Source organism: Amblyomma americanum, chromosome 3, assembly GCF_052857255.1.
Source record: "Amblyomma americanum isolate KBUSLIRL-KWMA chromosome 3, ASM5285725v1, whole genome shotgun sequence".
Lineage (NCBI taxonomy): Eukaryota > Metazoa > Arthropoda > Arachnida > Ixodida > Ixodidae > Amblyomma > Amblyomma americanum.
In genome coordinates this window covers 146886002-146900444 of record NC_135499.1, presented here as the reverse complement: position 1 = coordinate 146900444, position 14443 = coordinate 146886002, and the positions used below count along the sequence as shown (strand labels likewise).

The 14443-nt window shown below is 43.6% G+C and overlaps 2 protein-coding genes across 2 annotated transcripts in view; one reads left to right on the top strand and one right to left on the bottom strand.

Annotated features, from left to right (window-relative positions):
- LOC144124177 (unconventional myosin-Ie-like) overlaps positions 1-14443 on the top strand; it is a 54397-nt gene that overhangs the window by 20226 nt on the left and 19728 nt on the right. The window contains exons 4-11 of the mRNA XM_077656829.1: positions 6449-6616; positions 7063-7146; positions 8702-8958; positions 11160-11241; positions 11858-11964; positions 12743-12841; positions 13365-13509; positions 14294-14408. Of these exons, the coding sequence (XP_077512955.1) occupies positions 6449-6616; positions 7063-7146; positions 8702-8958; positions 11160-11241; positions 11858-11964; positions 12743-12841; positions 13365-13509; positions 14294-14408 (1057 nt within the window). The remainder of the gene's footprint in view (positions 1-6448; positions 6617-7062; positions 7147-8701; positions 8959-11159; positions 11242-11857; positions 11965-12742; positions 12842-13364; positions 13510-14293; positions 14409-14443) is intronic.
- Positions 3536-6101, bottom strand: nbs (nibrin). The gene has a single exon (XM_077658228.1). It carries the CDS (start codon positions 5980-5982, stop codon positions 3910-3912), a length of 2073 nt encoding a protein of 690 aa, XP_077514354.1. The 5' UTR covers positions 5983-6101; the 3' UTR covers positions 3536-3909.

The window sequence follows — 14443 nt, the reverse complement described above, 5'->3', positions numbered from 1 at the left end:
TACTGTGTAAAGTATTTACTAAGGTAATTGCTAGTAGAATCAGGGCAACATAAAGCTCTCCTTGACTTGAGCACCATGATAATTTTGAAAAAGAGGCGCTCATAAGTACACTACAATCATGTCATTGGCTAGAATATAGAATAACGTGCAGAATATAACCAGTTCCTATAAGTGGCTTTCACTGATTGCAAAACATATTTGGGCTGGAGAAAACATCAGGAGTAATGCATGCATCATGTAACCAAGGCATTGAGGAATCGTACATAAACATGCTAGGAAATATCCACAGGTACTACACAGCGACTAGAGTCGCTCAAAAAAGAAGTATGAAATTGACAACTTTCATAATTGCAGGAAAGCTGACTTACAGGAAGGTTGTTTTTTTTTTCAACCAAAAACCCTCATTCCCAGACTGCGTTTTCACTTTTTCACTTCCATTGTCCGCTGACTGAAGGGGTTAGCACGAGGGGACGAGTCAGTTGCCCTCCACTGTATCCGTTTTCGAAAAGGTGAGGGGGGCTGCCCACTAATCTGCGTAGACCTGAAGTCCCGGCAATCGCCACCAGCTTTCGAGAACTCCCCCCTCCCTTTTCAAGATTGCAGTCCAGGGTTTTCGGTTAAAATATTGTAGAGGGCACTCATTATTCTGCAAGTTGCCAATTCCAACCAGAAATGGTGAAGGCAAGAACACACACCCTTCATTGTTATTCAGTGCATGTCTCTGGGGGGGGGGTATTCAGAGAACTATATAAAAGCGAGATGTATGAGAAAAGAGAAGTGTATTGCACAGGACAGATAATTAGCAGTAATCAGCATACAGGGCAGCCTCCTTATTTGTGAAAATATATCAAATCAAATCAAGATGAATGCAAGCCATGATCTACGTATGAAGCGTAATATTTTTTTATGCGATGTTTATTGCCACAGGGCATAAAGGTTATGAAATGATGGATGATGAGTATGCTTAAATAAATGAAAAAAGTTGGCTGAGAGACTAAAATCAAGGAGGGAACGATGATGTGGTCCCTATGTCCAAGCGATATCTGAATCCGGATTGTTCGGTGAGAGACGCACTGCCGCCAGGTGCCGAATTGTTCGTTTTTTGGAAGCCGCATTAAGCTGTCCTCCCACATACTTCTGTCAGCAATAAATAATCCTGCAACATGCCGACTTTAAGTATTTTTTGGTTGTACAATGAATTAATCGTGACACTTCAAAATGGAGGCCAGAAATAGATTGCATTGGGTTCAGTGGGAACCCTGCAGGTGCAAAAAAGAGCCAAACTCTCAACCAACTCTTTGTGGGGCTCCGAGAGCCAACTTTGACCACATTTTATATCTCTGCCGAGAATTTCAACCACCATCTCGCTGGAACCTCACGGACAAAGAGGGTTGGGAGATCATGGTCTCCAGCTCCGAACCGGCCTCACAAAGGCGGCTGGTAGAGTGGGTTGGACAGGTCGCCGCACGTCATGGACTGTTGGCCACCACCCGGGATCAAGAGCCAGACCAACCCTAGGCAGCGACTCATCCCTAGGGCTCACCAATAAAGTATAAGTTTTCACCTATCTACGTCAGGCTGCCGATAGAATCTATATCCATCCTAAATTCCAATATGCTGGGAATGTTCGAAAAAACCACACTTTAAACACATTTCACTGCTCCTGTAACTCTGTAGCCACCAAGTGGTGACACCATTGCACCGTTCTTGTGCGCTACCGCCTGGACCTGTGCAAACCCTCTTGCGCAGTTTCAGCCTCCATTCAGGTATGCTTGAGAAGCGGCAACCTTTAATTCTTTCCAGGCTTCGTGCTTGTTCTCAATAATTATCATGATATTTCGCAAGTTGGATGCAAGCACCAAGTCCAGAAAGGTGCCACAGGTTGACTCTGCTTGAGCCTACAGTACACAAGTCAGCTGTAAAAGTGTTCACAGTTTAGCAGTTTTGTGTTTCCTTAGTGTGCGTACATGTGTATGTTTGAAAATTACTTTTGGTGAACTTTGCAGTGCTGGACACTTATGTTCTCCTTTGGGCATGCTTGTGCAGAATAGAGGTGGGGGGATGTTCATATTAGTAAATTAGAACAAGTCACTCTTTGTGCACTCATTTCACTTTAGATTAGATAATTAATTTATCACTAACATTGAATATTTTTTTTGCACTTGAACAAATATATCCTTTGCACAACACTCCGAGAGATCATATCTAAAATATCATAGCACATGGTTTGAGCTATACCTCAGTGAGTTTGGCAACAGCAGCTGTACATCGTTTCAAATGACATATTCCACCTTTTCTATGGTTGAGAGTCATTTGTTTCTCTCAGAATAAAATTGTGAATTTCGCTGAACTTTCCGTGGTGCCATTTAGTCTCTTGGTCGCGAGGAATGCTGTGTTTGTGGAACCACTTAGCCTCAGAGGTATAACTGACGGGAGCTCGGCGGCAGTAGCTGTACTGTGGTCAGCGTGTCGTCAACAGAGAGACCCGCCCTGTCTCTGCCTCCCCATCTTGCAGCGGATGTCTTTGTTTTCTTTGCGCTGTCACAGGCATAACCCGTCTTGAAGAAGCTTAAACAGGTACAGTTCTCGACATGTGTACAGCGTCAAGGGGTTGCCGAGACTTCGGGAATTCAGGAAATACCTCTGGGTAGGATCAAGTGACCATGAGCGCATTCTCCCCTTAACGACTGTCTTCTTTTTTTTCTATAAAGAACCGAACTTGAGTGATCATTCCTTCGGCGTACGTTTGTCTCGCATGCACGTGTGCGAAGGAGAGGACAAATGTCAAAGTTAGGAATGTAACTTCTGTACGGGGGGAAATGGTAGTAGTGTTTGTGCTGTTCGTTTGCAACATCTTTCCCAAATGTTTGTCTAGTCGAGGGAATGCAGAGCTGTGGCTTTCCTTTCCCCGACCATTGTTTAATCAATATTCTTTCCCCAATCTGTGATTAGTTGGCGGAAACCTTATTTACCTTTCCCTAACCACTGATTGGTGAGCAGGGTCACTTGTTACCTTATTGGTTGCTGTCCCCGCTAAGGGCGGAGACAGAGGGTTTAAAAGTAAGCGCTCTGGGTTGAACCGGGGCTGAATTCGTCCGATCAACGGTTTAGTCATGTTGTAAATAATTTTCTCCTTGCTCGTTTCTTCTTGCTTTATTTATGTTATAAATAAATAGTTGACCTCCTTCTTTCCTCGAGTAACGTTTGCGAGTTAGAACCACCGGGTCATCAAGAAACCCCGATTTCATCATCAACAAGGTGTTTCCTCTCGCCACCTGAAGAGGAAACTCAACTATAATATTTACCTCTCTCAATATTTTCTTTTTAGAAGGAATAAGGAAAGACAGAGGCTCAACAAAAAAAGTTATCTACTCTTTACACCAGTTATAGGTGTTCTCTGAATAAGTTTACTAAAACACTCAACAACTAGAGAAAATGAATTTGGTAGCCTTGAGATTGCACTAGCAAGAGAAAGTCTACTTTTCTGATCATTGGCTCTACATCACTACTACAGGCACACAAAAAGAGCTTCACATCAGTGTTGAACCCATTGTATATAGGTAGCCAACTTTTACTGAAGACATATTTATGTCATAACAATCATACCAACGAACTCCACGTGGCTGCATTCTTCAGCTATATGACATCACAAAAGCTTACAAAAATACTATCAAAAGTTTAACCATTACTAGCATTTTTAACTTGTCACAAAGGTCACAGGCAGTGGAAGACAGTGAGCAGCATGTTTCATTTGACTTAGTTGCCAGCCGCATCTTCCAGTTGCTGTGCCCTGGTAACTGCAACATTTCACAAGCAACAAACATTATATAAATGCAAGAAATGAAGCCTGATGATTTGGTTCAGCTTACACAGTATCTAAAATAATCAAAGTTTTGCAGTAAAAGCACATCACTCCAAACGCCTTCGCTTTTTTTTGCTCTCTTCATAATTGAACACGTGGCTAATGTCCTGAGAGTCTGGCTCCATGTCATCGCACTCTTCTCCAGGAACAGCAGGAACGTAGATTTCTAAGTCAGGTCCGCCAATAATCCTTGGAAGGCCAACCAGGTGAGCCTGGTGAGCTTTTCGAAATCGCTTAAAATTGGGTGCTCCCAATGTCGACACTGATGCACGTGCTGGTGCGACTGGCTGTGGACTTCGAAGAACCAAATCTGCAAATTCTACAACAACCATGCTTGTTTCAGTCAGTAGGTCCTCTAGGTGATGATCTCCGTTTATGGACGCTTCAGCTGAAACAGCAGATGGCTTGGAGGTGAAATGCTCTAGGTCATGGCCTGCATGTGCTAAAGCTTCAGCTGAACTGGCAGATGGCTTAGTGCTGGGCTCCTCTACGTACTGTGGCTGGTGTGGTGATCTTTGTACCGGCTCTGACACACAATGTGAAGTGTCTGCAAAGGACCCTGCAACACTGGCTTCCATATGGTGCTCGTCAGCACCATTCACACTTCCCTCACACCGTTCAGGCTCAGGTGAAGACAGCATTAGCACCTCCTCTTTAACATGGACCTCTGCATCTGGTTCAGAGGGCGGGTTTAACCTTCTTGCCTTTGCTACACTGGCTTCACCTTCAGTGCCGTCTTTCCTCTTTCGGCTTTGCCTGCCAAAATAGCACTCCAGTGGAAGGGTATTCGTGGCATCTTTCTGTCTGATCTTCCGTGGCGACCGTACGGGTGAGGGAGGTTGTTTTGGTGAGGAAGGTTCTCCAACTGAGTTCGAATTCTTCAGTGGCAAAGCTTTGAATGGTGACAGCAACGTTCGGGTCTGCCCACCAAGAGTCGTGCCTGTGTTGGCACCTAATGTCAGTTCAAGGTTGTTGCCAAGGCCCGAAGTTGCCATGCTTGACAATCTGCTCTCGGGAACGTTGACAGAAACTGAAGGAGCCTCTGAAACGTTGCAGCGCCTAGGCGCCACACCCTGCTGCGACAGCTCGGTGTCCGGCACGCAGATTTCTGCCTGCGACGGCGCCTGCGACTGCGTCGACAGCAGATCATTGCCCCACAGCACGTTGACCATTCTGTTGCGAGGGTTGCAAAACTTCTCAGTCGAGCAGTGAATGACTGCCATCCCTATGTCCGACGAAGAGAGGGAACGAAGCTTGTTCTTGATCAGGAAGCGGCACACCGGAGTTTCAGTGCCGTCCGCCGGTTTAATCACGCAACTGCCTTCCGCCAGGAGATCGGACGTCAGTCTGTCAGGACCGATCAACTTCGCTCTCGCTCCTCCCGAGCTGACCAGCCCGCCGAGCGACTTGTACTGCTTTTCTGTCAGGAAATAGAAAGTCTTTCCGGCAAAGAGAGTCTTACGAGCTTCGTTGCAGCCGAACGCTTCCTTCGATAATGTGAGACACTCTTCCGTGACCTCCGGTATATAATCCGCCGGATCAACGTCAGTCGGATCCTGGAGCTCTACACGCTTGTGCACTTCCGTAAAGAAAGCTGGTGTCACCACAGGTTTCGCAGCTAGTAGGGCTGCCGTCGTTTTCATAGTGAGGCGAATGGAGCTCATCACAACGTGCGTGCAGCGTTCCGACCAGTCGGATTTCAGTCTGGCGCCTATCTTCTTCAGCGTGGTTCTGAAGCATTCCTTCTCTGGGGCCGCCAGACACGAAGTGGTCGCCACGAAAGGAGCGTCGTAGCAGATTTTGTACGTGCTACCTAGCCTTCCGAAAGTCACAGTGTCGCCTTCTTTCAACGCGGTTTCCTCGGATTTGCCGAGCTCCTTCGAGTTGACGCTAGTCCCGTACTTGGATCCAAGATCCTTAACTCGAAGCAGTGGAACGAAGGAAACATTACTCATGTGTTCATCAGGTACGGGCGAAACTGATAACACGGCATGTTCTCTGCTGATTGATGCATCGTTCGCAATGAGAATGTTCGCATTCTTGCGGCCCACTGTGAATTCCCCGCCGCAAAGCAAACGATAGCACACATTATTTGTAGTCGGATGACGCAGAGACCACATTTTCGGAATCAGATTATATGCGAATGCCTCAAACTAAAGAAAAAGAGGAACATAGACAAGGCATAACTTGCTTCTGTTGCGATGAAGTTGGCGCGCCATTTTTCGGGTAGGTCGCTGTTAGGCCTAGCTCTAAATAAAAAATGTTCCTTGTTTTCCTAGAGGGCGTAGCTGTCGAGATAGTTTTGTGTGTCTTTGCTGAGAGAGAATTTATGATATATAATTCAGTTTTATACTAAAAGAAAGTAATTTTTATATAGTAATAACAACGTCGATATTAATTTTATAATTTTTACTAGAATAGTTGTAGTTGCCGTCGGATTTTTGGTGTCAGTATTGGCTCTTGTTGGCACAGAGGCTCAGACCTACCGCTGCTTCTCAGCTGGTTTCCGTTCCGAGTCCGTGTGCTAATGCAGCTCAGTGGTTTACGCGTGATGTTTCATGTGTGCCGTTCTGTTATGATGTGCAGATCATCAACAATGCCATGCAGACTACTTCAGGAGAGCTTAGCATCGGCATTTTGGACATCTATGGTTTCGAGATTTTTCAACGGAACGGCTTCGAGCAGTTCTGTATCAATTACGTGAACGAGAAGCTCCAACAGATCTTCATCGAGTTGACACTGAAAGCTGAACAGGTGATTCACTTTTTTGCTTTGTCGTCTTTCTTCTTGAAAGTCAGATTGCTTCTGAAATGTGTTTGTTCAGTGGAAGCTGTCAGGGTGACTGTCAGTAGTGCCTTGTGCTCTACGGTTTCGTAGTTGACCGAAACTCAGCTATTCAGAAATTCAGAATCCATTGCTTATATTGAGCACCGCATTTGTCGTTTCATGTCTTGTGTAGTCGCGCGCGTAATTGGTCTGTGTCATTGCACATGCCTGAAGTGTCATGTATCATTCGTAATTAAAGATATTGGCACTTGAAACGAGTGAGGAAATTGAAAGGTGTGAAATTTCTCTCAACGAACGGATGTGCTCTGCATATCTGATATGTGTGTCCACAATGTGAATAAAAGTGCATTGACTGTTGCCAGAAAGGTGTTGCTCAGCCACTTATTTAGAAACGTTCATTTCTCATCTTTCAGGAAGAGTATGTACAAGAGGGCATCCAGTGGTCAGCGATTGACTACTTCAACAACAAGGTTGTCTGCGACCTGATTGAAAGCAAGGTAACATAATACATCAATTAAGCATAGCACGACATAGTATTACTTCTCCCAGTCTTGTTTTTTTTATATGTCAGATGATATGTGCCATACCAACTGCAGTATGCATCAGTCATCTTTAAGAGTGCTTGAGCAGTGTGCTGCAGACAGTAAGAAGCAAAGTTAAGTAGCCACTGGTAGGCTTGAGGGGAAGTGTTCGCATTCATTTCGCTTGTAGGTCCATGTAGTTGTGTTTTGCTTACAACATAGCTACAAATTGCCGAGCTGATGCTTTGTTGCACGATGTACTTCTTGAGACAGACACGTACTGTACAGTGGTGTGGGAAGGTGCAGGCACATTCACAGCAAACATTGCAGCCTTTTCATGATGTAGCATACTTTTGCTATCTATAGCGAGACAGAAGGTCATTACTTCAAAAGGCGATTCCATTAGAGCAGTTGGTTGTTTGAGGAGTGGATAACATCATCAACATGAGTGACTTGTCGTGAAAAAGGGGAGTAGCCCAAAGTGCTTTACCCGTGCAACTGATTTGTTTTTTACTGATCGGAAAGTTTACCATGAAGAGTTGTGTAACTTTGAATACTCATTTCTGACATGGTAATGCATAAAACATCTTTTTAGATTTTTTATGGTCCTATATTCGGGCTAAATATGTTTAATATTTTTGTGGAGTTTTGTACAACTCTCTTAGAGTTGGTGAAATGTTTAGGGGAATCCGCCAAGGTGGTGTAAATTTGTAATAAGGGAAAGGGAGTAATTACTCTTTGGCTTCTACCCAAGCGCAGCCATAGGGCTGTAAAGGAAAGCTATACCACTTTTACAGAAACTTGTTAGTTAAAGTCACCAGAGCAGTCGCTATACCAACCAAGCTAACCGGGACGGCTAGCATATGGTAGGGCGAGACCGAATTGACCAATAACTTGAAGTGGGAACAGTGTTAGTCAATTGTTTGCGGGAAACCCCAATGTGGAGTATATTTGTATAAGGGAGTAATTACTCATTGACATCCACCCAAGCGCAGCCACGCGGCTACAAAGGAAAGGTATACAGCTTTCTCAGAAACTTCGCTGTTAAAGAAAAATTCGTCCTGGCGAGGGATTCGAATGGGAGACTGTATGGCTGCCTATGGCTGCACTTGGGTGGATGTCAACGAGTAATTACTCCCTGTTACAAATCTACTCCACCTGGGGGTTTCCCCTAAACATTTCACCAATACTGTTCCCACTTCCAAGTTATTGATCAATTCGCTCTCGCTGTATCGTAGGCTTGCCGTCCTGGTTAGTTCGGTTGATAGAGCGACTGCTCTGGTGTGGCGGTGGTCCTGGGTTCCAACCCCGAACCAGGACGAATTTTCTTTAACTGCGAAGTTTCTAAGAAATCTGTATAGCTTTCCTTTTTAGCCATATGGCTGCGCTTCCTCTACTCCCCATTGGGGGTTTCCCTTAGACGTTTGACCAACATATATGATGTTATGTCCGGTCAGTGGCTATCATATAATGAGATCTGATTATTATTTTTGTTGCTCTTTCTTCATGCCTTCCCATGTATGCCTAAAAGGTGCCTCCAGGCGTGTTCTCTGTACTCGATGACATCTGTGCCACAATGCACGCCACGGGTGAAGGAGTGGACACACAGCTCTGCCAGAAGCTGTCACAGCAAGTTGGCAAACATCCACACTTCCAGCTGTATGGAGGCACTGGATTCGCTGTGCACCACTATGCAGGCAAGGTCAGCTACGAGGCTGAGGGCATGTGTGAGAAGAACAGAGACGTCCTCTTCCCAGATGTCGTCCTCGTTATGCAGAGCAGCTCCAAGTGAGTGACCAAGGCACACATTGTGCCATGCATGTTTCCTCATCAAAGGGGCTGTGAAACACTGCTTGAAGGGATGCCAGCTAGACTTCAGGTGAATTATTTATGTCACACACATGCCGACTCAAAAAGAACTACAGCAATTGGCACATAGGAACGGGAGTTCTTCAATGATGAAATTTCAAAATACAAGCAAACAAAATGCTGCCCTCAACTCTATTTTCATGGCACTTCCCATTCCCATTTCAGTTTCCCAATGCCGCCATTGGGTGGGACGAATCAAAACAGCCTGTCTGAGCATGTCGCAGAATTGCACACCATGGTTGCCTGTTTGCTGTAACTTGCTCTTGCTAAGCATAGTGTATTGCCAAGGCTGCCAGCATTGTTTTCATGGTTACAACAGCCACGTGGACGCTAAGCTGACCCGGCGATCCTTCATCGTCGCGTCAACAGCGCAGAAGGGAACACTGATCAATGGCCTTTCCTGACTTATCAAACCTCGAGCGTGAGATATTGTGACAAAGTGACGACCTACTCGAGATATCTTTAGTCTAGTGTGTACCACTACCACCACCGCGTACCGTGCCCCGCCACTGCGTGTGCACTGCTTGGTCCCGACTTGGCAGGCGGGCGCACTGTTAAGAAGAACGTGGCACCATCTGGTGGTCTTTCACAATGTGCACTGGTAAATGTGAAACAAATGTCTTTTTTCTTTGCGTGCTTCCTTGGGAGCAAAACGAATGCTTGTAGAATGCAGTGGCGTGATCAGATCAATTCTGCCAAGCCATTATCAGATTCATAGAGAGTAGCCATAATCGTTGTGTGCTAGGTCAGAGATGAACAAAGTCCTTCAATGCCAAGCAACAGCCAGAGCCTCTGGTGGTGTTTTATTTTTGTTTTATTTGCTTTGCAATGCTTTTTCGTTAGGCAAACGTGTTGGTTTTGTTGATCTAATATGAAATCATTAAATGCAAAAACATGACAAAACGCATCTTCATTTATTAACACAATTTTCAGTATATTTACTGTTTGTCCAATCACCAAGCTCCCACCGATGATGTCATATCCACTGCTAAAAACCGGCACTGTGTGGTGACACCATCAGCACCAAGAATTTGTTTCTGCGAGTTAAAGTATTAAAAACTGGAATAGACGCGGTATGACCGATGCTATTAGCATAACTATAACTTACTGTATGCAACCAACAGGCAAAACAATATACTAAAATTGTGTTTCATGGCCCCTTTAACAAAGGGGCTAGGATGTGCCGTGGACTAGCTACAGTAACCTTTTCTCACATCATTAAGGATTGTTTGCTGTGTTCACTTGAGTGTCTATGCCATTTTCTGATTTCACTGTTGTCCTTTTCATGGCATGCTTTAGATTCTCTAGCTGTTAGATTTGTATGATCTAGTTGCAAGGCACTGCAAACAAGTACACATCAGTGCTGAAAATCCTTGCAGTTTTCTTCTTTTTATTTGATAGGGGTGCTTATTCGAGTCACCTTCTATAGTGAGTTTTTAAGTGTTTGCAAAAGAAAGATTTTTTAGTAGCACTTCACTAATTCTCAGTGCTAGTGAATACAAGCCTTCTAATGCATGACATTGTGGGATGCAGCAAACTTTCAAGTCTTATGTAGATCACATATTACAGGCTTCAGTGCCTCTTAGCAGTGAAGTTCCTGACCCACCTAGTACTGCGGTGTTTTGTGCAGTAAACTAGCTCCAGCTTTTTTTTTTCACAAATACTCAACTTCAGTATTGGTTTCAGCCATGATGCTGCCATATCCTTAGAAACTGCACAAATGCATTCTAGCCAAAAGTTACATTCAATCTCATGAATGTATAATAGTATTATAGCCGCTAGGTTTTTTTTTTCTTTTTTTGCTAACTACACTCTGTATTCCTTTAAATATGGCTGTCACCACAATATGTTGGGCCATATGTGTTCATAGCAGTCACATACGGATTCACTTATTGGGCTTGGCTGCACCCATTTTTAATTCTGTTTCAGCTACTTGGCTGTGACTTTTAAGGGAACACAGGTCACTTTTTTTCGTCTAGTCTGCGTCACTGAGGGTATTTTTTTTTGTCAATTTACTTAAGCACTTGAAACCTTTTGTCTACCAGTACCTTTTGCCGCAGACTTACATTGTTTGCTGTGATCTGCTTAAAAAATGTAAATAATGGCTTCTTCGTCCACAGCTCATTCATTAGGAGTCTTTTCCCTGAGAATGTTACTGGCACAGTAAAGGGCCGCCCTACAACTGCTGGCTCCAAGATCAAGGTTTGTCTCTTGAGACCAACATTCAGTGGTTAGAAGCATACAAACACTTCTGCCTGCTTACAAATAAAAACAGCGTCTCTCATAGCCTGAGTCGCTTTGGGACGTTAGACCCTCATAAACTAAACTAAACAAATAAAAACAACTGCACAGGCCCTCCTGCGCTTGTGACTGGCAGTTGCCTCAAGCTGGAATAGAAAGGCTGTTTTACGAGAATACCTTAGACACTGTGAACGTGAACAGTGTGGTGAAGGATAGGGCTTAAAAATGTCATGATTCAAATGTCCATGCTAAAATAATGGCATGCACATCATGATTTTTTCCTTTTCTACATTGCATTTTCAATAAGGCTACTTGTTACAAGTTGCAGCTTTCCACATTAATAAAGGTTTTGGTGTTAGATACAAAATCATCCCTGGGATTGCAATCCACAATTATCGTCACTGCAGATTTCTGTTGACGAGTACTCAAAGCTGCTGCATAGTGGCCATTCTTAACAGGAGTCTCACTGTGAGCCTCTTTCTTGTTCAGTCTGGCCAACTGGCATGCATTCGCATTCTAGTTTGTTTAATTAAGAGTTCAATGAAATCTGACAAACCATCCTCTCTGTTATGCACAGAGCCAGGCCAACAAACTGGTGGAGGCACTGATGAAGTGCACACCGCACTACATCCGTTGCATCAAACCCAATGAGACTAAGAAGGCTCATGACTGGGAGGAAGACAGGTAAGGACCTTATTCTGGCACTCATAACCTGAAAAGTTCAGAAGTGCACAGTGGAGAAGGACCAACCGATGAGAACGTTCCTCGAGAACGCTTCTCATTCTTGTCTTTCACTTCTTTCGCGCTGTCCGTCGCTAAATATGCTTCTAACTCAAGCTGGTATATCCTATTAAAAAATTACTCATTCCCACTGGCTCACACCTTCTCCCTTCTCTTTCATCTTGTGAGTAATACAATCAACAAATGAACTACCAAGATGCATCTGAGTTCTATTAAAGGAAAAAAAAAAAGTTTTCATACAGATATCGCCTCATTGTGCAGATATTCTTAGTTTAACTGAGCCTTGAAAATTCTCGCTTAAATAGAGTGGTTATCTTTTGTCAGTTCAGGGCAGGTTCTTTGCTGTCTCCAAAGTAAATTAAGTCTACAAAGCCTTCTATTTTTGTGTGTCTGCATGTATTATGAGTGGATGGCTTGATAATAGGGAGGCACACAATGTATTTTCATGTTCAACTCTCATATAAAATCAAGTCTCTTCCATACTTGCACATTTTGAAAGCAGAGTCCTTGTTTAAATTTAAAAAATGAAACCAAGTTATAGAGAGCATCTTTAAAGGTTCTCTTGTGATTAATAAAACCAGTTTATAACCGGGATTAAGTTGAATTTTGCATGCACTATCCTTTTGTCATCACGTATCTTTACACCTTCTGCTGCTTGATTATGCCAACACTTTTACATCATTGCATGATTTATTCCTGTGGTCCTCTTCTGGTCGCCTAGGGTCAGGCATCAAGTGGAGTATTTGGGCCTAAAGGAGAACATTCGTGTCAGACGAGCTGGATTTGCATACCGACGTGTCTTTGACAAATTCCTCCACAGGTAAGCCTTAAACACTTGTTCCTTCTTCCAAAGCTTTCAGTGCTTTGAACATAGAATGCTTGCTAGTGGCATTTCGCTGAATTTTAAGTGCCTGTTTAACAAAATCTGAATGAACTTTTCATAATAGCTCAAATTCTGTTAGTCCCCGTACTTTCAAAGTCAAGTTTGAAAAAAAATAGACGAGGTTCAGAATGGTTGTGTAAAACCAGTAGACTGTGGAGCATGGGCTAGGTACAATGCAAGATTAAATCACAGAGAAACACAATAGCCCGGCTGCTCTGATGTCATATATACTACTGAGCCCATCTTGCTTTGTGTCATGCCAGGATGTGTTCATTCTTTGAACCTGATGTTTGAACCTGATTTTTTGTTCAAAAGTCTCCGGTTTAGCACAAAAGTGTGGGGTAGGTGTTTTACTCAGCAAATAAACTTGTGATTTAGTTCCAACTTTCGATCTGAGACCATCAGTTTTTCAGAGGTGTGCAGCAGCTTCACTGTGACTGTTTCCATGTATCCCTTGTAGGTATGCAGTCCTAACCAAAGAGACCTTTCCCCGCTGGAATGGTAATACCAAAGATGGCATCCTGCACATCCTCAAGAGTGTCGGCATAGAAAAAGACCAGTACCAGCTTGGAAAGACCAAGGTGTTCATCAAGGCACCCGAATCGGTATGCTGCCTCATATAAACCAAAGCAAACCGCTTTTCTCACAAACCACCCTGTTGTCTAACTTTGCAAGCTGCTTGTCACAGGGAGTCGCTGATATCCTTTGAATCCTTTGTAACTTCTCCCGTAATCATTTCCTTCAAATGCTCCAGCTTTATCGCGTCTTCAGCTGTGCATCCATGGTGTGATTGGCTGAAATTTAAAATAGCGGTGATTCAGGGAGTGTTCTGCTTTGAGAGGTTCTAGACATCCTAGGAAAGGGGAAAGTGAGAGATGTCAATTTCTCAGTACTTATTTTTTAGAAGTTAGCACACGGTCAAGTCATAGCAGTCAAATTTGTAACTATCTATATTTTTTATAAGGTAACTATCCATATTTTTTATCAGTATTGCCGATTCACTTCATGAAGGTTTCTTTTTATTTCTTGTTACTTTTATTTATTTTTTACCACTTTTCTTCAATTTTAGTGAAAAGTTCAAGTGGTGCCTTTTTTGGATCAGTGTTCACTATCCTGTAACAGGTTATAAGATATTAAAATATGCAGGGAGTGTATTGAGTGAGTAGCCATGAGTGTAAGTTATTCTAGATGTATTGTCAGTGCATGTTAAAGAAGCCCAGGTGGTCGAAATTTCCGGAGCCCTTCACTACGGTGTCCCTCATAGCCTGAGTTGCTTTGGGACGTTAAACCCTATAACAGGGTAATAATATTCTTGATGTATGCGTCTTCTTAATGGTGGGTGCAAAAGACACGAAAAGCTGTTTAGTTTATCACTCCATCTTCTTGCAGCTGTTTCTGCTTGAAGAAGTGAGGGAGCGGCGGTACGACCAGCACGCCCGGGTCATCCAGAAGGCATTCAAGAAGTACTTTGCCAAGCAACAGTATCTCAAGCAGAAGCAGAAAGGTATGGGGCAGTGCCCACCACAGTACAAGCATTAT

What these genes read in the sequence shown, in the direction of transcription:
- nbs (XM_077658228.1), bottom strand. Translation starts at nt 5,982, where the DNA reads ATGTGGTCTCTGCGTCATCCGACTACAAATAATGTGTGCTATCGTTTG.